The sequence below is a fragment of the Trachemys scripta genome, chromosome 9 (genome assembly GCF_013100865.1).
Source record: "Trachemys scripta elegans isolate TJP31775 chromosome 9, CAS_Tse_1.0, whole genome shotgun sequence".
Classification (NCBI taxonomy): Eukaryota; Metazoa; Chordata; order Testudines; family Emydidae; genus Trachemys; species Trachemys scripta.
Window position 1 is genome coordinate 13,027,889 of NC_048306.1, and position 23,581 is coordinate 13,051,469.

The 23,581-nt window shown below is 44.5% G+C and overlaps 2 protein-coding genes across 3 annotated transcripts in view; one reads left to right on the forward strand and one right to left on the reverse strand.

The window, feature by feature from the left end:
* Positions 1-1,994: 1,994 nt before the first annotated feature.
* C9HXorf56 (chromosome 9 CXorf56 homolog) lies at positions 1,995-8,983 on the reverse strand. The gene is made up of 7 exons (XM_034782359.1): positions 8,809-8,983; positions 7,484-7,601; positions 6,205-6,246; positions 5,454-5,592; positions 4,823-4,912; positions 3,536-3,628; positions 1,995-2,505 (listed from the first exon to the last, which is right to left on the reverse strand). The coding sequence occupies exons 1-7, from the start codon at positions 8,930-8,932 to the stop codon at positions 2,443-2,445; spliced, it is 669 nt and encodes a 222-aa protein (XP_034638250.1). The 5' UTR covers positions 8,933-8,983; the 3' UTR covers positions 1,995-2,442.
* Positions 8,984-16,564: 7,581 nt separating this feature from the next.
* The window catches only part of UBE2A (ubiquitin conjugating enzyme E2 A), a 12,897-nt gene continuing 5,880 nt past the window's right edge, over positions 16,565-23,581 (forward strand). The window contains exons 1-3 of one of the 2 annotated variants that reach the window (XM_034780755.1): positions 16,565-16,858; positions 17,188-17,268; positions 17,878-17,903. In XM_034780755.1, the coding sequence (XP_034636646.1) occupies positions 16,815-16,858; positions 17,188-17,268; positions 17,878-17,903 (151 nt within the window). In that variant the 5' untranslated portion in view covers positions 16,565-16,814. The remainder of the gene's footprint in view (positions 16,859-17,187; positions 17,269-17,877; positions 17,904-23,581) is intronic. The other variant, XM_034780754.1, reaches the window with a different exon arrangement.

Consider the following 23,581-nt stretch of genomic DNA (forward strand, 5'->3'; position numbering starts at 1 on the left):
CTGACTCCTTTGTAAAACCAGTGCCCTTTAGTACAGCTCCACCCAGTTACTACTTCTCTTGCCCTCTCCATCTATTACACACAACAACCCTGCTGATTTCTAACTAATGAGCCTCTGAAACAGGCTTCAGATCAGGGGCGTGCACAGGAATAAAAATTTGAGTCCTTTTGGACAGGCATGTTCTGTGCCCCGGCTGCAGCCCCAGGGCCAGAGGAGCTGTCAGTTCCTGCTGCCGGGGCCGAAGGAGCTCGCTCTCCCCACTGTGGCCACTGGCCGGAGGAGTTCTGTGCCCCTGCAGATTATGGGGGGGCAGGCCCCTGTGCATGCCGCTGGGGCTAATACAAATTTCTGCTACAAGCTGGGGGTTTCACAAACTGGCTGAGCCCCAATGTGGTACAGCTGTGGGAAAAAGCAAATGCGATCCTTGGCTGTATCAGGCAAGACATTTCCAGAACGATGGAGAAGTATTAACACCATTGTTCAAGTCACTGGTAAGACCTCATCTGGGATAGTGTGTACAATTCTACTCACTCCCGTTCAGCAAGATGCATTCAAACTGGAACAGGGGAAGAGAGGAGCTACTGGGATGATAGGGGAAATGGAGGGCCTATCTAATGAGAGGAGATGGGAAGTGGTTGGCTTGTTTAGCCTAGCAGAAAGAAGACTGAGAGGGGATATGATTGCTTTCTATAACTACATTGGGGATAAACAAGAGGGAGGGTGAAGAGCTATTTAAACTGTAGGACAAAGTGGGCACAAAACTAGCCATGAACAAATTCAGGCTGAAAATTAGAAGGTTTCTAACCAGCAGAGGGGTTTTTGTTGGTCTCCTTCCTCTTAGCATCAGAGGGGGCCGTGGCTGGAGATGGCACATTGGCTTGGGTGGCCAGGGCTCTGAGGCAGCATTGAGCCTTCTCTGTTGCTTGGCTGGTTCTTGTTCAAATGCTCAGGGTCGAACTGATCGTCCTATTTGAGGTCAGGTGGTAATTCTTCCCCCAGGTCAGACTGGCAATGACCTTGGAGAGTTTTCATCTTCCTCGCAGCATATGGGTTCAGGGCACTTGCCAGGATTTTTGTGGCTATATCTCACCTAATCAATTCCCTGACATTGCAGGGGCCTTGACATTGGTGCACGTTGGTTCCTCCTATTCTCTCCCTGTGGTGCATAATAGTTTAGTCTCCTGTGAACTTTGCTACTTGGGTCTAATTCCAGTAGTTGGGTTTAGTGTGTAGGTGCTGGGTGGCTTTGGTGGCCTGTGTATACAGGTGTTTAGAGTAGATGATCCAGTGGTCCCTTCTAGCCTGAAACTCTGATTATATATGAATTCATATTGTCTTTTCAGTGCATATTTAATAGTAATTACATTCTAAATTTCCTTCCTATCCCTTTATTCTTCATTATAAGTCTAAGTACTAATGACATTTTGGGCAGGAGATGGCTTACACTTTAGAGACAGAGGTACTATTCAAGTTAAAGTGGTTGTCAACGGATTTCATTTATTAGTCCCAGGATATTTATATTTGCATTCCTTAGTTTAAAGAAGGCATTGTTGGTGGTGTAGATCCAATTTTTGTTTTCAGTCATCTAAGGTAGGTTTGGACTTCACCCTGCCACATCTGTACCATGGGCTTTGTTGTTACAATTGGATTTAAAAACTTTTTGATCACCACTGTTTTCCGACTTTCAAAAGTAGGGACTCTTAAGTACCTTTAGTCAGGCACTCAAATGGCCTAGTTTTCAAAAGTGCTGGGAATCCAGCAATTCCTATGATCTTAAAAGAATTCAGCTGGCAGTTTATAAAGATGCGCTGCTTACCAATCGTGTTGCATCATGGGACTTTGTTTCCAGTCTATTCAGTGAAGATTTTCAGTTAAGTAAACATGTTGAAGGTTTGGGTAGATTATTACCATTCTAGCTTGTGCTAGGGTGAGAATTCCCTTTGTATATACTGCATGATTTGAAGAATTGTTTTTTAAATAAGAACATGGACAACTTACTTTATAAGGATTTATTTGCTGTACATAGATTATTGCTTTACCTACACATCTAAGGTATTTACTGGAATTTTATGTACATCTGAAAATAACACATTGATCTTTTGTAACAGTGTCTTAATCCCATGCACACACTTGGCAGAGGGGTTTCCTCTGGAACAGATATCACCCCAACAAGACAGGCAAAACACTGGAGTGTGCACAGAAGTTGTAATTTTAAAAAAGTCTTTGAAGTCCTTCAGTGTATTAAAATACCAGAGATCAAAGTACAGTCTGTAGCAGAGACAGTGTCACCTTCCAAGCTGGTTTCGACGCATAGCTCTTAAAAGTTGTACTTCAACAGAGAATTCAATCAACCCCGCAGACCTGGAGTCTCAGGAGTTGCTGTTGGTTTTCCTCCCTCTCCAAATATTCAGCTGCCTGGGCATGATCCGATGTGGATTCCTCTTATTTGAACTGATTATCTATCAGGGTTCCTTTCATCTTGGCTTTCTTGGCTTCTAGCTCAGCCTGATTAGAAAAATTGGGACAGAATGAAAACTCTACACAAGAACATCATCATGGGTAACTTTCTCTCCAGCACTCTGAGATATGATCTTCTCATCTGGGCATTACTAATGCAGCATGCAGCCACCTGTCATCTAAGTGAAGAACAAAACGCTTCAAGTCTCTTCATTCACTATCCTCTTTGCTTCTGGGTGCAAATCAGAAGGTGGATTACAATCTTTGAAGCCCCAAATGGTCTGGTACTAGTTACAGAAGAGGCCATTTCACACTTTATATCCTGCACTGGCAGGAAGGCGAGCTAGATAATCTAGTAAATCCTTCCCATCTCCAACTTCTATAAGCCTGTCGCTATATTAAGATAACCGAGCATGTTCTTACTGTTGGTTTCTAAGTTGACCTTTACAGGACCAGCAGCAGAGCTACTACACTGGCAGGCCCTCCTTTCTGTAACTTACTCCCTGTTGTAGCCTATGCTAAAGCCTGAGCATGGCAGGCTTGAGGACACAATGTAAGGCACATTCTGTTGCTCAAGTTCTGGGGTAATTTCCCCCAGCTCTGATCTGACCATTCATGGGCTAACTGGCTACAGAGGCTGCCCTGATTGCACCAGTGTCTTATAAACTATCCTTTCTGAGTAGGTCTATATATAATTGTCTATGATCTTCAATTTTATAGGACTAGAGAAAAATCTCTGTACAGTCTTCACCATATTTTACCTCTCCTACCCGTCCTATGAGGAGATGTCTAACAGGAGCTTACATCACTGGGGGAAAACCTACAACAATTGTGTGGATTTTCTTTATATTATTATTTAATAATTTTTTCCAATTCAAGTTAAAAATACAAAGCATAAATAATTTGGATTGTTAAGCGTAACAGCCGCCCACCCCCAAAGCTGCATGTGAACTCTGTAAACCCACTGTAGGGTATTAAGATATGCTGCTTATGTATCCTGCCAACAGACCCAAGGGAATTGGACACCCCACAAAGATACAGTTGCAGCAACAATGCACTGAAAACAAAACCGACTTACCAGTTCCTGCAGCCTCCTTTTGCTCATGCCTTTGCGTTCCAGCTGCTTTTCAATCACTTTAGCGTTCTGCGCATAGGAATCTGCAATCTCTCGCTGAAAAATAGACAGCGTCCCTGTGTTATACTGTGGGCCAGAACTGCACTGCCTCACTGAGCTCATTAGTGAGATGGGCAGGATCAATTTCCAGCCGAGTATAAAGTGAGTGACAATGTGAGCACTACCCATCTTTAGTGTGGGGCCTGCACCTGTGAAAAGATCGCCATTGTGCGGCTATCTCTCTATACAGTGTTCTATCCTCCCAACAGATCTCAAAATGCTTCAGGTTGACAGGCAAACTATAAAGTGATAATTTCTCCTGCCACTGAAATGCAGTCACCTCTAGGGTGCAGCATGCCTGCTGTTTAAAGTGCATGGTAACAACAGCTTAGAACAGGAAGTAAAGAATCAGGACCACAAGTCACTGGCCAATTTTAGTCATCACCATGATGTTCTGGCTGGTACACGCAAAATGCAATCAAGGTAGGTTGATATGTAATGTGTGGTCTGGACCAGGTCTCTTCATTAACATCATGGGAAAGGCAGTTCAGGGAAGATCGGAACGGCTAAAGGAGTCTGTGTTACCAGATGGAAGACTATTAATACTACCATACGAGGAGACTGTCACCTGCATGTTTAATATATTAATTACCTGCTTATCTATATGCAGTCTTAACCAATCTGAATACACCTTACTTGAGATCATCCATTTATTTCAACCAAGAGCATTGCAGAATGCAAAATAAACGGAGGAGAATGACAAGGAAGGAGAAGCAGGAATGAGGTCACAATTCCCCTCAAACTGCTGCACAGAGGGAAAAGTAAGTTAAGGAGCCCTCCTAGAATAGTGCTGAGAGGATGGCTACTGCATAGTAACTCACTAGCATTATTTGTTAGCTTGTCCTAGAAGATACCCATCTCACTAGTATTGGTAGGATGATCCATGCCTGTGGCATGAATCTTATTAGCCACAGAAATGTTCAGGTAGCCAGATACTATGGTGAAGAGCATAACATAAATACTTGGATAACTGAGCATTCTGTTTGACTGAACTTCCATGGGGAAATTCAAATCTTCTAAGTGATGAATAATGGACTTCCCTTATGTATGGATCAGACTGAAAGGCTAAAATGGAATTAAACTGAAAGTGTTGTCATTCAGAAACTTCTGGAGAATTTAGATTTGGTGTCCCAGCAAAACCCCTGTGTAACTTGGTATCTTGCTGGCATTAGCAGGGCAAAGAAAACTCACTGCTTCAATCTCCTCCTCCTCCTCATCAATGGTAGAGACCGTGACTGAACTGAACTTGCCCATGTCTTTTGTCCGTTTGGTCATCATCACCTAGGAAATGAACAAGAGATTTTACTTTAGTTCAGTGTACATTAGTGTTACCAATAACTTTTCGCTACTCCATAGCCTTGAAGGCTTTTCCTGTAAATCCATACTGTTAAGTATTGCCTTTTATGGGAGGCACAGTAAGATTAACCACATGGGTTTGCTGGTACCAAGAAGTGCCAGGTCTTGGAATTAATGTACTCAACACCAAGAACTGGAGAGAAGATAATATTCAGGTGACGAGTCTGAGATGCTTTCAAATGGATCTTCTAGGTTGCTTGGGCCAAAGATCTAACAGGTGCTGGGATCCCTTCCCACCCTTATTCCTCTGTCCTCCGGTTTCAAAAAACTTCATGTTGGTCTTCCTTGGCAGAAGTTGAATGCAGTCAACACCACTATTTCAGGTAAACTAGAAGGGATCATTAGAGTAACATGGCACAGGGGCCAGGCATTCTAGCAGAGACGACCAGACCTCTTAGGTCATTTTGTCTATCCACACCCTTTCAAAAGGCAAAGATAGCTTTGTAACTCATCTAAGCCTATTTACCTTTTTGGGAGGTTCCTGTTTCTGAGTGTATATGTTTGTTTTCCCAAAGCCCTGGCCAAACTTGACCACAGCTCCATCGACAATGAAGGTAACTGGGGCATTCTTCTGCTGGTGCTGGTAGAAGAGCAGAAGTCCACACCTGGAAACAATAACACATCTACTGGTGAAAGAGTGCAGATCTCAGTCTCATGCACAGAGGCCTTGGTTGTAGTTTATTTACCAAACGAGCTTTAAAAACAGCCTGTACCACAAACTAGTCCAGTGACCATGTAGCTAATTAGCTTTTTTGTATAGGCTGGAACTTCTTTTCGGGTAACCGATCATCAAAGGAGACAGATCATAGACCAAACATTAGAATGTCAACAGGTGAAGAGCCACAGATTTTCTCAAAAGCCCATTTTATAATACAGTCTTGTCTTTCCTTCCATTATGTGATACGTACCCAACTCTCTCCCTGCTTTCCTGAGCTGCCAAATTGAGAAATGCAACAAAAATGAAAAGTGCAATAAAATTGTGACAAATGGGAGTGCTGGTAAAAGCCTGGTCTTTATATTCTGGCCCCAGCTACTTGACCAGGATCAGGATAACAAAATGCTAATACCCCCATCGCATCACACCAGTCAAAAATCTCCTGTCTCCAGCAGCTACTCTGACAAGCAGAAATGTTATTTCTAAGGGGGCGTGACACACAATGAAAAGTAAAAAAACAAGCATCTCTTATGCTGAAATGATTTGCTCTGCTGACACTTACTTCCCACACTTCTTCCTGTACTGCCGCTCAATACCTTCAGGTCTGGGGGAGAAAGAGAGAATTTACAGAAAAATGGAAAGGCATCAGCTACTGCTGTCTAGATACTAAGGAGGAGAGTGCATTAGAAACACCTAAGCGTAAACAGAAATAATTCTGAATGAGCAATGAGATAGTGGCTTGGGTGTTGTGTATACCTAACAGATCTACAATTCATTAGGTGTCCATAAAGGTGTAATACATAGTCTCATTCTGGACACCAACTAAAAGAGACATGGGGGAAAGAGATCATGAATGGGGCATAAAACTAGAATTGCTGGAGGAGTAGAGAAGGCAGGAAGCCACATCACAGCAACAGACCGTAGTGTCTTTGCCCTGGGCCTTCCACCTTTTCTTTTAAACCTCTTTTTAAAAGATTTTTCTTCAAGAAAGGTTTGCTACCTTGATTTTATCCCTAATGAAATCTCAACATCCTTCCTTACTTGAGCTGTTGTTCTGTTTTGTCTTGGGGCTTGTCTATATAAGCACTTAGTTCACAGCAAACTGGGGTCTAAATCTACCCCACACTAACCTGCTGTGCACAAATTGACTCTGTGGACCCTGCGGCCCCATTTTGAAACGAGAGTAGAGCCAAGCACACTACAGAACTTTCAGTGCATGGCAGCAGGGACAATTTGCAAACCTCTGACTACTGTGGATAGATTCACACACCAGCTTGCCACAACCTAACTGTCCATACAGACAAGCCTTTGGTCTTCTCTCTCAGGCTGTAAATTCTTTGGGTCAGAGAATGTGTCTCAGTCTATGGTATGTTATAAAGGGCCATGTAAATGTGTACAAGATTTTTAATACTAATATTCCCAAACAGAGTTAAAAGTCACAGCAAGACTAGAAAACCGGAGTGCTGTAATTTACCTAAAATCCAAGAGACGAGGAAAACAAAGCACAAGGTCCCCCTCCCCAAATAGGCTGCACTTTAACCTGTCAACTCTGTATTGCAGTGACCAATGTGTTTATAAAAGTGATTTACAATAGGCTCTCAATGGCCTCCTTTTATCAGAAATCCAACAGCAGGGGTGCTGGCAGTCCAAGCTTCTTGGAAGCTGACCATGTCTCTTTAATACCAGCAAATGAGCTGATGACAGTGTTAATGACTTCAGATTTAGCGGTACTCAGGTTACCAATTTTAGGAGTTATTTTCATCCAAAAATTTGGAGCACAAAGAGTGACAGTATCACAGCAACTGTCAAGGAAGCCAATGGAGGAAGAGAAGGTTTCCTACCTTCTGAGATAAACATTTTCCTCCTCCTCTGTGTTACAGAATTTATGGGCATGTTTGGCTGCATCAATCACCCGAGCTCTGTCTCGAGGCCTCATGGGCAGCTTCTCCAGCTGACAGTCTGCAGAAGTGAAGAGAGAGGCTGTTACAGAATGCAGATTCAGATCCATCGCTAGGGGAGGGAGTTCTGATTGTCAGGAGTGTTCATCTGAGATGGAGAGACAAAATTTGAAGGGCCCTTTTGGGGCGGGGGGGTGAACACCTAGTGACTTTCTTCAGTCATACATTTGCTTTAAACACCTCATTATCTCCCCACCACCCACACACACTGAAAAACAGCCACACAAAAGCATTGGTCCACTCTGTTAGACTTCTGCATGAACTCCTGGTGACATAAACATTGAGTGGTTTAGCAACCTAACTGATCAAAGTCAGGCACAGAAGAGTGCCCAACATTACAGTACCACATTTCTTCTCCTTCCATCGGGCTCCATAATGAGCAAACTCTATCACAACGCAGCATCATTAAGGATGGAGGGGAAGACAAGAAAAAAAAAGGGGGGGGGGGGAATCCCAACACAAGGATTTAAGAAACTTTGGACACCAAGAGATGCTGGAGAGTGGTGACAAACTTAATAATGTTAGCAACTCTGTAGCACTTTACATATCCAAAGCACTGAACAAACATTAAGGCCCAGAAAACTGAAGTACCTGGTTTAAATTAGTACGAGATGGTCGGAGGACTCAGGCACTCCTAGTGCTGTGATCAGAGAACTCTACCAGCCCTTTACACTCAGAGAATCTCAAATCAATTAATTTAGTCTCTCAGCCTCCCCAGGGGATCTATGGAAGCTTTACCCCCCCGCTTTGCAGATGGGGAAACTGAAGTACAGGGAAAGTGACTTGTCCAAGGCCGTGAAGGGAGAGAATGGCAGGGCCAGGAATAAAGGCCCGAAGGCAGAGCTACTTCCCACTCAGATTTTCTCAGGGACCCCACTGTCATAAGGTGGTGGGAGGCCATGGGGTCAGCTGGTGCATCACAGGCACATTCTGAAGTGCAAGGGAGGTGTCCATGTCATCTGAAAATCTTCCCAGTCCCCAGGGAAGCCCAACATCCCCTCCCACCTGTGACCCACAAACTGACCCACGGAACAAGACCCCACACCCAGCTGTCATCCCAGCCTCTGGCCTTCAGGGATCTACAGGGACTCAGCCAAGACTAAGGTCCCTTTCCTTGGTCCCTCCCCACGGGCCCCTGTCCCCAGGCCCCAGCTGCCCCCTCCCGACGGATCCCAGGGCCCAGCCGCCCGGGTCCCTGCCCGGCTCACCCAGCACCAGCACCATCTGGCCGCACAGACAGTAGTAAACGTGCAGCGGCTTCTCGCCATCATCGTACTCCTCGCGGTCCCGGGTGTCGGAGCAGACCACGGAGCGGGACACCACCTTGGGCATGGCGGCACCGAGTGAGAGCAGCCGGCCGAGGCCCTGCCCCTCGGCCTGCGTCGGGGTCGGGCCGCCCCTTCAAGGGATGGGCCTAGGGCGGGGGCCTGGGCCTGCCTCCCCGAAGGGCCGCCCCCGGGGTGGGGCTGAGCGCTGCGGGGGTGCGCTGGGGCTGGAGTTGCCGGGGGGGGGGGGGGGGGGGGGAAAGGGGGGGGGGGCGGGCGGGGGAGGGGGGGGGGTTGCTCTGGGTCGTGTACATTGGGGTGCCCGCGGCTCTGGGATGCTAAACATGGGGGGAGGGGCTGCTCTAGGAGGTTATACACTGGGGTGGGGTGGGGGCTGTTGTCCTGGGACACTGTATACTGGGACCAGGGGGAGCTGCCCTGGGATGAAATACACGGGGGGGGGGGGGGGGGGGGGGGCGGGCTGGGGTGAAGGGGGGGGGGGGGGGGGGGGGGGGAGTGCTGTCCTGGGATATATGTGGGGACTGCAGTAGCATAGATTGCATACTGAACTGGCATGACACAATGGGGTGTTTATATGGTGTGACATGCACCCAGGAAGGGGCACTACCTGATGTGTATGAGAGGGGGGGACATATACATATATTGGCAGTAGCTCACTGGTATAACACACCGTATATTAAAGGGGTTGCTTGCTCTGACTTGTGGCAGCACAGCATGAGTATTTTGGATTTCTCTGGCCTGCATTAGCATAGCCAATGTAGGGAAGGATGCGCTGCGGTTCTCTGTTCTACACTTGTAGAAAAGGAGATTTTTAAAGGCACTAATGGGGATTAGGCAACCAGCTCCAGTTACTTTCAATGGGAAATGGGCATGTGACTCCTTAGGGTGCTTTTGAAAAATCCCAGGACTGCCTTGCATCTTGCATATGAGCAGTTTAACCCAGATTGTAATGTTTGTGTACTACAAGCAGTGTATATTTTAGTGCTGAAAATCATTTTCTCATCTAATACCTCCCCCTATGTCGGTTTCCTCATCTGTAAAATGGGAATTAGACTACTTGCCTGTCTTCTTCACAGGGATATTGTGAAGTTAATTAATATTAATAAAGCACCTTGGGAGCCAAATAATTTAAGATTAAAAAAGAGCTAGCCATATGAATAGCCAATCAAAAAAATCCAGAGTTATAAGTATTGACAAAAGTTTTGGAAGCCATATTAAGCCTTGTATTGCAGGTCTTAAACCAATCTCTATTAGAGATCAGGATGAGAGGTAGGTGGGGAGGCCAGAACAGATTACCCTATATATGCTTACTGCAGGCTTCTTATGCCATCCTCTGAAGCATCTGGTTCTGGCCACTGTCAGAGATAAGATCTTGGGCCAGATGGACTGCTGATCTGATCCAGTATGACAATTTCTACATTTCCTATGAGCCTCAGGTAACAGGCTCTATATACTGCAAGTGCAAAATGTTCGAGAATCAAAGGGAAACAAGTATTTAATTAAAAATGTTAGAGATTCTTATGGTGGCTCAGAATACTATGAAATAAAGATACTGAAACGGCAAACTAAGGATATTAAAGCCTGTTTTCGCTAAGACTGTCCTTTGAGTCCAACGTTAACAGAATCTGTTTTGGATCCAGAAAATATATCCAGCCCAAACAAAAATGAAAATACATGCAGGAAAGTAAGGTCCTGATCCTGCAAAGAGCTCCACTTAATTTAATGCAAGCCAACGAGAGGTCTTAGCATTAAATTAAATTTGGTTCATATGTTTCCTTTGCATATGGTAGTTACATAATGTCTATCTTTCGTCACAGGTTGGTAATATACACCATGTTATATACAAGTGATTTGAAAGTGGCTTTTTGCTTATAAAGATATACACTATAAATCCCTGTGAATGTTATTAATATTTCCAAGCTTGATGTTAAAAAATTTAATCTCCTGTTTTATTGTCAATAACTCTTGTTGGGTTTTAAAAGCAAACTGTATATAAAAATGTACAAATAAACCCAGAAAAAAATTGTAACTACTCACAAATTTATTCCAGATAGGCAAACCTGCTGTGTGCAATAGAAACCCTGTACACACAGAATTGAACAAGCAGTTCTTGGCACTGCAAGTTCAACATATTCTCCAAGATATAAATGCAGTGCAAACTTCTGTGTAGTAATGTCTGAACAAAACCTACAGTAGTACAGTGCAGAGAAAGTAAGTCTGAGTTATCAGGTGAAACAATTTAATCTAGTGTCTAGCTGGAAAAGTCAAGGTATGAAAAAAGCTTTATACTTTGTCAGTTTAACACATATTTTATCCTCCTCCATTGTGGAAATGTTTTCCCATAAGTACTACCTATTGTATAAACTCTTAACTGACATTCTAAGTATGGAGCTATTGTACAACTTATTAATAATCCTCCATGTGGACTCAAGCAAAAGTTAAATATCTAAGAATCTGGAAATACTAATGGACCAGATCCTGTGAAGAACACTGAAATCAAATGTGAGTTGAGGGGACTCAGCACCTGGGAGTGGTTCAGCCCAAACTGGGTGTAAGGGAATGTAACCTATTAAAATTATCTAATAGTTTAGCCTAGCAGTTTTTACACTTTTTAGTGTTATAGAATGAGATTACTCCAGAGGGATTGATAGACTACTTTTCATACATTGTCTCTAGTGCTGCAGCTGTTTATTTTTATTGATTGTGGTACACCTCTACCTCGATATAACGCTGTCCTCGGGAGCCAAAAAATCTTACCGCATTATAGGTGAAACCGCGTTATATTGAACTTGCTTTGATACACCAGAGTGCGCAGCCCCCCCCCCCCCCCGAGCACTGCTTTACCACGTTATATCCGAGTTCATGTTATATCGGGGCGCGTTATATCAAGGTAGCGATGTACTTGCTATTGTTATAAACTTGGGAAACACTCAGATACTATAGTGATGGGGTTGTATAAGTAACTATATAAACAGATCCTATTTCTAACATCAAGAGGACATAATACAATTACATAGATTTTATGTCAAAATGGATTCATAAAAGACCAAATTCATATCTTGTGTTACTAGATGCAAATGCACTACAATCAGTGGAGAAGCACTTTGTTTATTCCGGGTCAGAATTTGACCCAAAGTGCCAAATCTGGTCCAATTGAAAAAAAATGGGAGCCAAAACCATTTCTCTCTAGACTCAATGACGAATAGTTCCATTCAGGTCAGTCTAGGGCTTTTCCCACATCCAGAGAGAGACACTGATTTCTTGCAGTTGAACTGAGCATATGGTATGGAGTGGAGTCCCTTTCTTCTGTCTGGCAAAAAACATTTCCCTGGAACCTAACCTCCCTATTTACATTAATTCTTATGGGGAAATTGGATTCGCTTAACATCGTTTTGCTTAAAGTAGCATTTTTCAGGAACATAACTACAACGTTAAGTGAGGAGTTACTTTACCAGTATATGTACTATATCACTGAACACCATAGTAGTAAACATGATCACAAAACACCCAGCAGTAAACATGCTAACACAACCCACAATGACAGGTTTCAGAGTAGCAGCCATGTTAGTCTGTATCCGCCAAAAGAACAGGAGTACTTGTGGCACCTTAGAGACTAACGAATTTATTAGAGCATAAGCTTTCATGGGCTACAGCCCCACTTCTTTGGATGCATATAGAGTGGAACATATATTGAGGAGATATATATACACACATACAGAGAGCATGAACAGGTGGGAGTTGTCTTACCAACTCTGAGAGGCCAATTAAATAAGAGAAAAAAATTTTTGAAGTGATAATCAAGATAGGCCAGTATGTATTTGTGAACAGGAAATTATATACAGCGGCAGTAAAGCCACATAGGTAGTATTTTGGGGCTTTTGTTTCCATGCACTGTGTTGTAGCGAGCAATATTGCTGTTTGTACATATTCCCCAAAGTTTATGCACAGAGCTGCCCCCTTGCTGAAGGCACAATCCCCTCTTTGTTATCCCGCATAGCTGTTGTTCCTGTCTCTTCTGATCAACTGTTACAAGTCGCATGCAAACTGCCACAGAACCTTTGGACTACAACAGTCCTTCTGATTCTCAAAGGGTCTAGTGATGATTGAACGTGGTGATATGCTAAGCAAAAAGAATTCTCAACCATGCATATAGCTGTTTCCATCACTTCATACTGACTCAACAGACATTCCAGGTGTCCGAATGACATACAGACCAAGTGATAATCCTGGGAGATTTGTGCGGGTGGCAAACGAGGGGAATTTGCTGCATGATGGGCTATGCATATTTGGGGTGATTGTGTGTGCTGATTGTGTTATGGTGTGGGTGGTTTTGAAGAACTGTAGCAGCTGGGCTAAGTAATCAACCATCTGTGCAGTCTCCCTCATACGACCAATGAAACTGTTGCATACAAATTGGCTGCAGAGTAAGGTGATTGGTTGAGTTACCTCTGCTATCACAATGGTCTAAGGCTCTGGCGTGGCATAGATGCATGCCCTACTGTAGCTGCTGTATAATTGCACAGGTATAATTCACTAAGTCAAAATGGCTGAGAATTTAAAAGTTAGACTGTAACAGACTGCAAAATCCAGTGATGATTTAACCTGGTGATATTCTGGACAAAAAGAGTCTCAACTATGCTTGTAGCTGCTTCTGTTGCTTCACACTGACTGTATAGAGATAATAGGCTTTAAGTGATACACAGAGTGAGATTCCTGGACTCTTATTATATAGATGATACAAAACACTTCCAAATACCCTGTACAAGCTACAAAATGATGGTGAAGGTGCTGTTGTTTTTTTAAATATGAGGCAGGCACAGCATATACTTTTGCCCAGTCCAGGGTCACCTTGGCAATTTGCTAGAGCCCAAGGGACTCACCACGTTTATAGAAATTGACCAGATTGCAGCCACACTCATCTGCAGTGCATATAATAGACCCAACATACAATACACTGCTCTGATGCAAACAGAGGCCATTCAGATCAAAATAGAACATGGCACATTGAGGCCTGCAGTCTCCCTAGACTGCACTCTTATTACGAAGATAAGGGAAGCTATATGCCATATTGTAGAAGTGAAGGGGCTGCACTTCTGCCTCTGGTTAGAAGAAGTTCAGCAAATAGCCCTTATAATTCTATTTACTCTTCTCTTTTCTCCCCCTATAGAAGTAACAAACCTGCAATTTGTTTTCAATACTGGTTTCCTATTCATCTCTACCATGCATGACCACAGAGGGGCACTTTATCTATACAGTTGTTATTCTATCTCGTGTATTTTCAGTGAGCATGGGTCAGCTCATCCCACTAATATAGAAGTATTTGTAAAGTCAGACATCAGTGTAGGGAGCAGGTGTTCTGGGTTCCTTCTCACACCCTAAAGGCAAGTAAGAAATTCACTGCTCAATCACAAAATGGGTTTAATCTGCAGTGAGGAAGAGTTAGGTTAGATATTAGGAAAAACTTTGTAACTATAAGGGTAGTTAAGCTCTGCAATGGTCTTCCAAGGGAGGTTGTAGAGTCCCTATCATTGGAAGCTTTTAAAAACAAGTTGGACAAACACCTGTCAGGGAGGGTCTAGGTTTACTTGGTCCTCCCACAGTGTAGGGGACTGGACTTGATGACTTTTCGCGGTCTTTCCCAGCCCTACATTTCTATGGTTCAATGAAAATTACAAGAAACCACTCACCATTTTGGAAGATTAAGAAGCAACCTGGACACCTATAACCAAGTGTAAAAACTCCGATGAACAGTTAAGAAGCCCACTGGTGCTCACATAAGCAGATAAGAAACCCCTTGCATCCAATAAATTAAGACGCCACCCTAGCTATAAGGACTTCCTTTCTGTAAGCAAGTAAGAAGCCGCCCATTCCCTTTATAAGCAGTCAAGAAGTCTGATACCCCATTAGCAGGATAAAACCTCCCTCTGTCTCATAAGTAAGAACTCCTTCATTACCTTCCCCCTTAAACATATTAAATGCCCCCTTAACAGACGGAATGGAATGTTGGGGTCAGAAAGTGCCATTGTAGTTGGAAACGTATTTAATAACAGTAGAGGGGGAATGTTGGGATCAGAAGGTTCAGTGACAGTTGAAACCTGGCAGATGGACTGTCCTCAGAATGTTGTGCTCCTGAAGTCCTGTCCTAAGAGACAGGAGGAATCTGATTGTCTTGGACAATATTAGGAAATTCCACTTAGCCAATGTGATTGTAGATGGGGCAAGAGGAAATTTTAAGAGGCTCCTGTTTCTGTTGGAAAACAATAGTCGTGGTGGAGGCTCCATCACAGACAACTTTTAACTCACAATTGGATGTTTTTTTAAGAGATCTGCTCTAGGAATTATTTTGGGGAAGTTCTATGGCCTGTATTATACAGGAGGTCCGACTAGATTGTTTCAGTGTCCTTTCTGGCCTGGGAATCTATAAATGGCATGCCAGATAGTTTTCCCCCATATGGAACACTCTTCTCTGATAAGAAACAACATATATTAGTGATGGCAAATGGCAGACAAGTGACCACTAAGCATGAGGGACCAACACAGAGAAATGAGGCTTTTCCGGATGCACATCATTCTGCCAAAAACCACAGGGAGACAAGAATGTATAATTAATTGTCAAAACATGTATAGAGAGCAATTTATCGGTGGCAAAGGGAATTAATGGGATGCTGGTTTCAAAGAAATACAAGCAATAGAAAACAACCTCACCTCACATACAAAAGTGGCAATGTGTTCCCAAGAACATCACAAGTAGCATGGGCTTTCCTTTCAGCTGTTCAGCACTACTGCACAGCTACTTTGAATCAATCAGTGTAACTATCTAGTGTGATTTATTTACAGCAACTCAGCTCCCCAGTAAGAATAAAATGACTGCCCCACTGGGTAACTGATTTTTAAGGTGGAGTGTAAGGAAATAAGGGGAACAATGAGACAAGCAAATCATTATACAGATAGAAAATCGTTTAGTGACTCCTACAATATGTTGTTATGCATAAGGATCAGATTCTCTTATGACATGCTTACCAGACACATACAACTGGAACAAAAGGCAGGGAACACGCATGTCTATGCAATGATTACCTCTGCCTCTCTGATCCAGCAAAGGTTAGCATTTATTCAAGTAACCAGTGCCTGGGGTTCCTAGTGGGGGCAACCCAGGAGTGATATTTAGCAATATACCCCCACCCAGGAGGTAGGGCGGCTTTAGATGCATTGTGGCACTTCACAAAGCTAGGAAGCCTAGCCCGCTCTAGAAACCCGCTCAGACCTCTCCTTGCTCCTAATGACCAGGCCGTGCCCCTTGCCCCCTTTCTTGTTATCCCCATAAGGGCTTGACGATTTCCCCCTAATCAAATTAGGATCCCTAAGCGGTGTTTCTGCCCCGCCCCCGGCAAGTGGAAATCCCGCTTGGCTTCTCGCCCCCCATAAGCAAATGACCCCGCTACCCTGTTCCCCGCCCGGCTTCTCTCCCCACCCCGTATGCAGGGTCCAGGGGAGGATCCGGCGTGGGGGAGCCTCACACAGTACCGGCCTGACAGAGACAGACACTATGGCGGGGAAGGAGATTCCCCCCCCTCCGCGTCAGCACTTCCGGCTCCCCTGTCGGTGGTACAGTCCCCTGGCTCCTTAGACACCGCCTCGCTCCCACCTCTCCGCCACCCGTGGTGGTAGAGTCTGATTTGGCTCAGCTGCATCCGGCTCCTTTCCCTTCCGCGGCAGTGGTATCGCCCGGCCGCAGGCGCAGACGCAGGAATAGGTAGTAGCTGCCGCCCAAGCCTCCCCCCGCGTCTCCGGCACAGTGGTAGAGGCCGGTTTCGCTTGTCGGCAGCCCCCGCCGCCTCAGTCGGATCCAGCCGCTGTGGCCGTGGGCGCCTCGAGCCTCTCTCCCGCTTCGGGCTAGTGTATGAGTGATTTATAATCCTGAGCCCGCCATGTCAACTCCGGCCCGGAGGCGCCTCATGCGGGACTTCAAGAGGTAACGAGCCCGCTGGCTAAGGGGCCCGCGCCTCTACCGGGAAAGGAGGGGGCAGGCTAACATGGCGGCGGGATAGGGAGCGCTACGCTGATTGCGTAACGCAGGGCCACGCTGTCTGGCTGCGGGTTACGCGGCTTGCTCATGACAGTGGAGCTGCCCGCCGGGTTACGGTAATTGCGCAGCTCACCGGGGAGGGGGAGGGGAGTTACTCGCTAGCTACGCTACTTCCGTCCTTGGCGGAGGGGAGGGCTACGCCGAGGGCGGGGGGGAGCCGTGGGCGGGGTTAGTGACGAGGGGTCCCACGGCTGGTGTGTGTCTCTGTCCCGCAGGTTGCAGGAGGATCCCCCGGCCGGGGTGAGCGGGGCCCCTTCCGAGAACAACATCATGGTGTGGAACGCGGTCATCTTCGGGTGAGGCGGGGGAGCTGGGCGGGGTGGGTGTATGGGGTGGGGGGGGGGGGTCGCACACTCTGGGAGGAAGTGTGGGGCTGGGGCCGAACCCGCGTTGGGGAGGCGGGCCCCGCATGCCCCACAGCTTCCCAGATTTTCACCATAGCCCCGCCTGGGGCCGCCAAAAGGGAGTTTTGTGTCTGTGCCCCTCTGTCCCCTGCGAATGTCAGGACAGTCTCCGTGCATAGCCATGGGGTCTGTTATCCGGAGGCGCTCCCCCCACTTTGTGAATGTTAAGTGGGGGGCCTTTGATCCCCTTCCCAATAGCCTTAGGAAAAGGGGGACCTCTTCCTACACACATGTGCGCCACCCCTCCCCCAATTCGCGGCTATGCACTCTTTGGGAATACAAATTGGGAGGGTCCAGGTCCGCTTGTCTCCCTATGATTGAAATGCCTTGCACCCATGCACATCATTTCCCCCCTCCCCTGTTATAGATTTAGAAGCAGGGCACCCACTAGGGCACTTTTGTCTGTAAGTTTGTGAAACACTTTAAAGCCTGTTTCTGTGGTGGGGAGGGACCAAAGTAAAGGGGTGTGTGGTGTAATGACTGTTTTTATTTATTTTCCAGGCCTGAGGGGACCCCTTTCGAAGATGGTAAGTTTGGTTAAAATCCTGCCCTTGTCTGTTCTTATCTCTCTGTGTGTGTGTGTAAAGGATTAAACTATGGAAGTTTGACTAAATTAAATGGTTAAAGGTAGGTTCAAATAATAAACTTACCCCTAAGAACCTATGCCAATTTCTGTGGCTTTATTATCTCTGAAAATGTTTTCACTTCACTGATGCTGTATGAAAGACCAGCACACACAGTGGAAACTCAGTAGACATGAAATGCTGTCAAATAAGCAAAGCAAATGAACTGAAAACAATGGTACACTCTAACAGTACCATCGGTGCAGGACTCCAATTATTCTTGGTTCTCATGCTGAAAGCCTATGGCAAACTCTAGCTCTTAATGCTTCTGACCCTCTGAGGACACCTTGCAGGCTGGGTTGAGGCTTTGCCTTACTGAGCACGCTTTAACTTTCCGGTACCTCAGACCCCAACAGTATTTCAGCCACTTCCTTTTTATCCTTGATTTGTCAAGAAGCTCATCACAGGAGCTGCCTCAATTTTAATTAATGCAGCTCCAGCTTATATTGTGCCTTAGTTTGGAGGCTGGATATCCTTTTTTCTCTTTTTCTGCAGTGCTTGTTGCTAGGGATCTCTCAATTTATGAAACTGTTTAAGGCAGATAAACTCCGTTTTGCCTCCTTGGCCTTGGCACGCTAATGTTACCAGAATTGCTCAGATGCCCAGGTTCTTGGTGCACTGCCTCTAATGGAATGGGTTAATACCTGGGGGTTTCTCTCTTCTGAATCTCCTGCAGCTTGAGACATTGGAGTCTCCTCCTATCTCTATGGCTCAGTGTTAGAGTAACTGATAAGTTTAGTTACTAAGGACTTTAGGCATCAGTACTCCCACTGGCATGTTGAAGGTGGTAGAACAGCTTTTTGGAAGTATTGTGCTTGGATCTAGACCTGGGGCTGAGTGGGTTCTGGCATTACTTGGGACTGGTGCTCATTCACTGTGTGTGCTTTTAAGTGTCATGCTGATATCCTAGCACTTTGGGAGCTTTAGCAGAGCATATAGTCTTGGCACCTTCTCTTCACCTTGGTGCCTGCTGGATTGTTCCTTGGAAGGTACTCTGGCACTGGTGCCCACTGGGATTCCCATCTCATACTTGAGTGAGGAGTAACAGCATCTTTGCTAATTTTTCCTGACCGCAGCCTATGGGAAATACTCTTTTTAAATTTAATATCTTGGACAGACCAGAATATATTTACTTACAGCACAGCATCTCACCACCTAGAAGTGTTGATGCTGATATCTCCAGGTACTACTAGGGTAACTTCGTGGTGCCTTTACCTTGTGCTCTGCCTCTCACTATGGCTAGTGTAGTGGTGTTTAGTTTCTTACACCCATTCTGGCTTAGTAAGACTTGACTCTAAGGCCTAGTCTACACTTACCGGCTGGTCCGGAGGCACGCCATCGATGTTCTGGGATCGATCCCGGAAGTGCTCACAATCGACGCCGGTACTCCAGCTCGCCGAGAGGAGTATGCGGCGTCGACGGGGGGAGACTTCCGGCCGCGTCTGGACCGCGGTAAGTCCGGACTAAGGTACTTCGAATTCAGCTACGTTATTAACGTAGCTGAATTTGCGTACCTTAGTCCGAAGTCCGGACTAAGTGTAGACCAGCCCTAAGAATACTTTCTTCAGTAATACTGGACTATTAGTGGTCTGGCAGCTCATTGTAGCACCTCTTTTACCAGCAGCAGATGGCAACACTTCTTTAGGCATCAAACCAGTCTGAATGTTTTTGTCTTGGTTGGAGTACGTGATACCTCATTAGGAATGCATTTTTCCCAGAGGACAGCTGTCTCTCACTTGCTATTATCCAGAATGCTGTGCTTAATACATTAAAGTGCCACAGGAGACCCACGGTGAAATACTACTTCCACTGAAGTCAGTGACAGTTTTGCTATTGACTTCAGTGAAAGCAGGATTTTACTGTCCACAAGGAGGAAAGAAATGGGGGCATAGTTTGTGTTCTCAGCACAAGCTATAATCATTGGCAAAGAGACCCTGGTCTGGGTCTCCTGTTTCCAGGACTTTGCCTACTCCCACACCTACAGACATTTCTGTTCTCTTTTCTGACAAGCAAAGGAAGATTAATAAGGAGGCTCTTCTTGTGATAGATTCTCACAATTGGTCTCTGGGTCATGGAGTACATGTAGATTAGAACCATCTCCAGTGGGGGACACTAATGCTGGATCTTTTTTTTTTTTTTTTTTCCTCCCCCTCCTCCCCCCCACCTAAACTACAGACTCTGGTAATGGTAGAAGAAAACTGCTTGAGCCAGAGACATCTCAGTTTGCTAGGGAGGGAAGTGTTTAACTTTGTGCTGGAACCTTACAGCAAAAATCTTGGCCATGCTAAGAGACAAATGGTTCATCTTGTACTGGTTCAGATGGGTACAGTTCTTAACTGTACTACAGATACCATCAGTCTGAGTCTGGCCAGGAGTGATCACTCAGAACCAGGCCACCTCACTCTGTTCAGACTTAAGCTGCTCTCCCTGAATTTTTGGGTCCTGTCTAGAGGAAGCTTTATAGGCATGTGGTCTCCAATTAAATGGCCTTCAAGAAGCCAGGATGACCTATTTGTACATTGACAAGATTTCAAGTGTGGAAGCAGGCCCATGTAGACTAGTTTACTTCACATAAGAAGTATCTGACTGTCTCTTCTTTGCCTGTCCTGAGTAATTTAATAACTTTTCAGGTTTGTCTTGCAGCTGTTCAGCTATTCATGAACTAGTCAAAGGTATATCAGTGTCTCCACTGCCTTTTTCTCTGAGCTCATGCAGGGGTTGGTACTTTTAAATCCCATATTAAAAACCTGAGTGTCTGGGACTAATGTGGTTGTGACAAAGTTGATGCATTTCTTTTGGGTCACGCGCTATTTGTAAGACCAAGATTTTTGGTGTCAGATCACTTCCTGGTGACAGTGTTAGCTGGCAGAGTAAGAGATTTGGGGTTTAGTGACTAATTCTGTAGAATTTGGTACATGGTGGAATTAAATTGGTGCTGCAAGAATCTCAGAAGATCTCATCCAACATGGTGAGAATTCCATTTACGGGATCTGTTGTCCTGCCTGCATCCTTTCTGTGTTTATATTCCTCTGGTGAGGCCCTTCTCTGGATGCCCGACTTCAAAGGTCCTTGGTGGCTTACGTGAGGTGCACTGAACCTTATAGGTCCATCCATTTTTTTGTTCCGTTGCCCTGTGGGGTAATACTTCTAATAAGAAAACCATGTTTTAGTGGTGGTCTGCACTGCTCATTAGTGTAGCTGACTTAGCCGCCCTGAACTTGGAAGTCATGTCAAGGTAGTCTCATCCTAGGCAATGCACCATCCATTGCTTGCCTCAGAAGATTAAGTTGTTGGCCCTTGAAAGAGGACCATGCATCTGCCTTACCATATGTTTATCAGACTGTTACGTGAGTTACCATCTTACTTTTTTTTTTCTTATTTTTCTTCCCCTTATCATTCAGAGTATGGTCTGCAGAACCCCAATTATTTTGTTCAAGTACCCTTTAAATATGAGTGACTTGCAGTTTGATTACCATTCCAAAATTTTAATGAATGTGTCTTTAGTGAGGCCAAACAATGTGAGAGGCTATGAAAATCTTTTCAAGTAGAACCATGGATAAATGAGTGCACGGAGAAAGGCCCACAATAACTAAATAAATGCATTTTTGATTTACAACAGGGTTGTTTGAGTAACTAAACTCACTATGTTAAGCAGGACATCAGGGTGCCTTTTTTCCTCAACAGCCTGGCAGTAGGATCTGTTTAAAATGGGTTTTGATATTGTTGTTTGTTTGTCTGGCTTCTCCACTCTCTCCTCTTTACATTCTAGCCACTGTTCTAGAATAATTCTAGTCATGTCTTACAGATGTATTTTGAGAACCCCTTGATGTTCGTCGTAGGCACACCATTTGTGGTAGCTTGTGCTCAGTTTTCAGCCAGATGCTTATCCATTTTGTGATCTGTTTGCTGCCCAGTCTATAAGAAGCGTTGCTTGTGGTAGAGTTGGCAATTCAGCTTGATTCTCCTTCCTAAACCTCAAATCAATAGCATGAGGAATGGAACACCACTAAAAAGCATTGTGTTGATGTTGCCATTTAACAAGGTCTATCTTCTGCTTGTGGACACAAATGAGACTTCATTACTTTCCTTTCCTTGGATGAGCAATCTATCTATACAGCTAGACAGGGTTATGTTGAAATTGATTCCCTAATGGCATGTCAGTTTTGTGTAGTATAGCCTAGATTCCCAGTAATTGTAAAAATGTATATGTAATTCCATAAATTAAAAATACATAATTTTATATTGTATTAACAGGCATATCATGCTAACATCTGAGTTTCAGTGTCTTCATAAATGGCATTGGAGTCATAATGATGCTTCTTTTCATAGCCAGCTTGTGTACAGAAAGTGCAATATTAGGAAATTACTCTCTCCAGCACTGCACTTCAAGGCTTTTCATCTGCATATTAGAAACACAACTAATACTGCTGTTTTGGACTTGCTGTTTTATGGGAACAAACTACAGGCATCCTACCATGCTAGTCCTGCTGACCTCTGGCAGAAGGGAAAGAAGCTGACAAATAAATACTCCTTGGCTCTCCCTTGATACTTTCCACTAGGGAAGGCTTGAAGATTTCTAGAATAGCTAACGTTCGGCTAAAAACACTCTTCCCACTTAGCAAATACCATTTAAATGCGTACAATTAATACTAATAATAACTAGTATTAATGTATACTCACAGTAGACATGAATTCTTATATTCAAGGTATCTGATTTCTTTAAACTCTCTGGGCCTAAACTAGGTTGTCATTGGTCTGGGAAGAAGGTGCATTACAAGAAAAATAAAATTGCAGTGTTTCCCTTAATCATGGCAACTGGTTGTATATGCTAACATGACACTGATAGATGGTGCAAGGATATATCTGAGTTACAGGAGACTTCAGTTGTAAAGAGGGTTTTTTTAAGCTTCATACGTTGTTTTTGGCTGTTAACCTCTTTGTATATACTACACAATGTGTGGCTTTTTTGATTTGGTGGATCAAGGACAGTACTGTAAAAAAGGCTCAGTGTATTTACTTCCAAGAGATTGACAAGTTTCAGAGTAACAGCCGTGTTAGTCTGTATCCGCAAAAGAAGAACAGGAGTACTTGTGGCACCTTAGAGACTAACAAATTTATTAGAGCATAAGCTTTCGTGGACTACAGCCCACTTCTTCGGATGCATATAGAATGGAACATATAATGAGGAGATATATATACACACATACAGAGAGCATAAACAGGTGGGAGTTGTCTTACCAACTCTGAGAGGCCAATTAATTAAGAGAAAAAAAAAAACTTTTGAAGTGATAATCAAGCTAGCTGAGTACCGACAGTGTGATAAGAAGTGTGAGAGTACTTACAAGGGGAGATAGAGTCAACGTTTGTAATGGCTCAGCCATTCCCAGTCCTTATTTAAACCGGAGTTGATTGTGTCTAGTTTGCATATCAATTCTAGCTCTGCAGTCTCTCTTTGCAGTCTGTTTTTGAAGTTTTTCTGTTGTAATATAGCCACCCGCAGGTCTGTCACTGAATGACCAGACAGGTTAAAGTGTTCTCCCACTGGTTTTTGAGTATTTTGATTCCTGATGTCAGATTTGTGT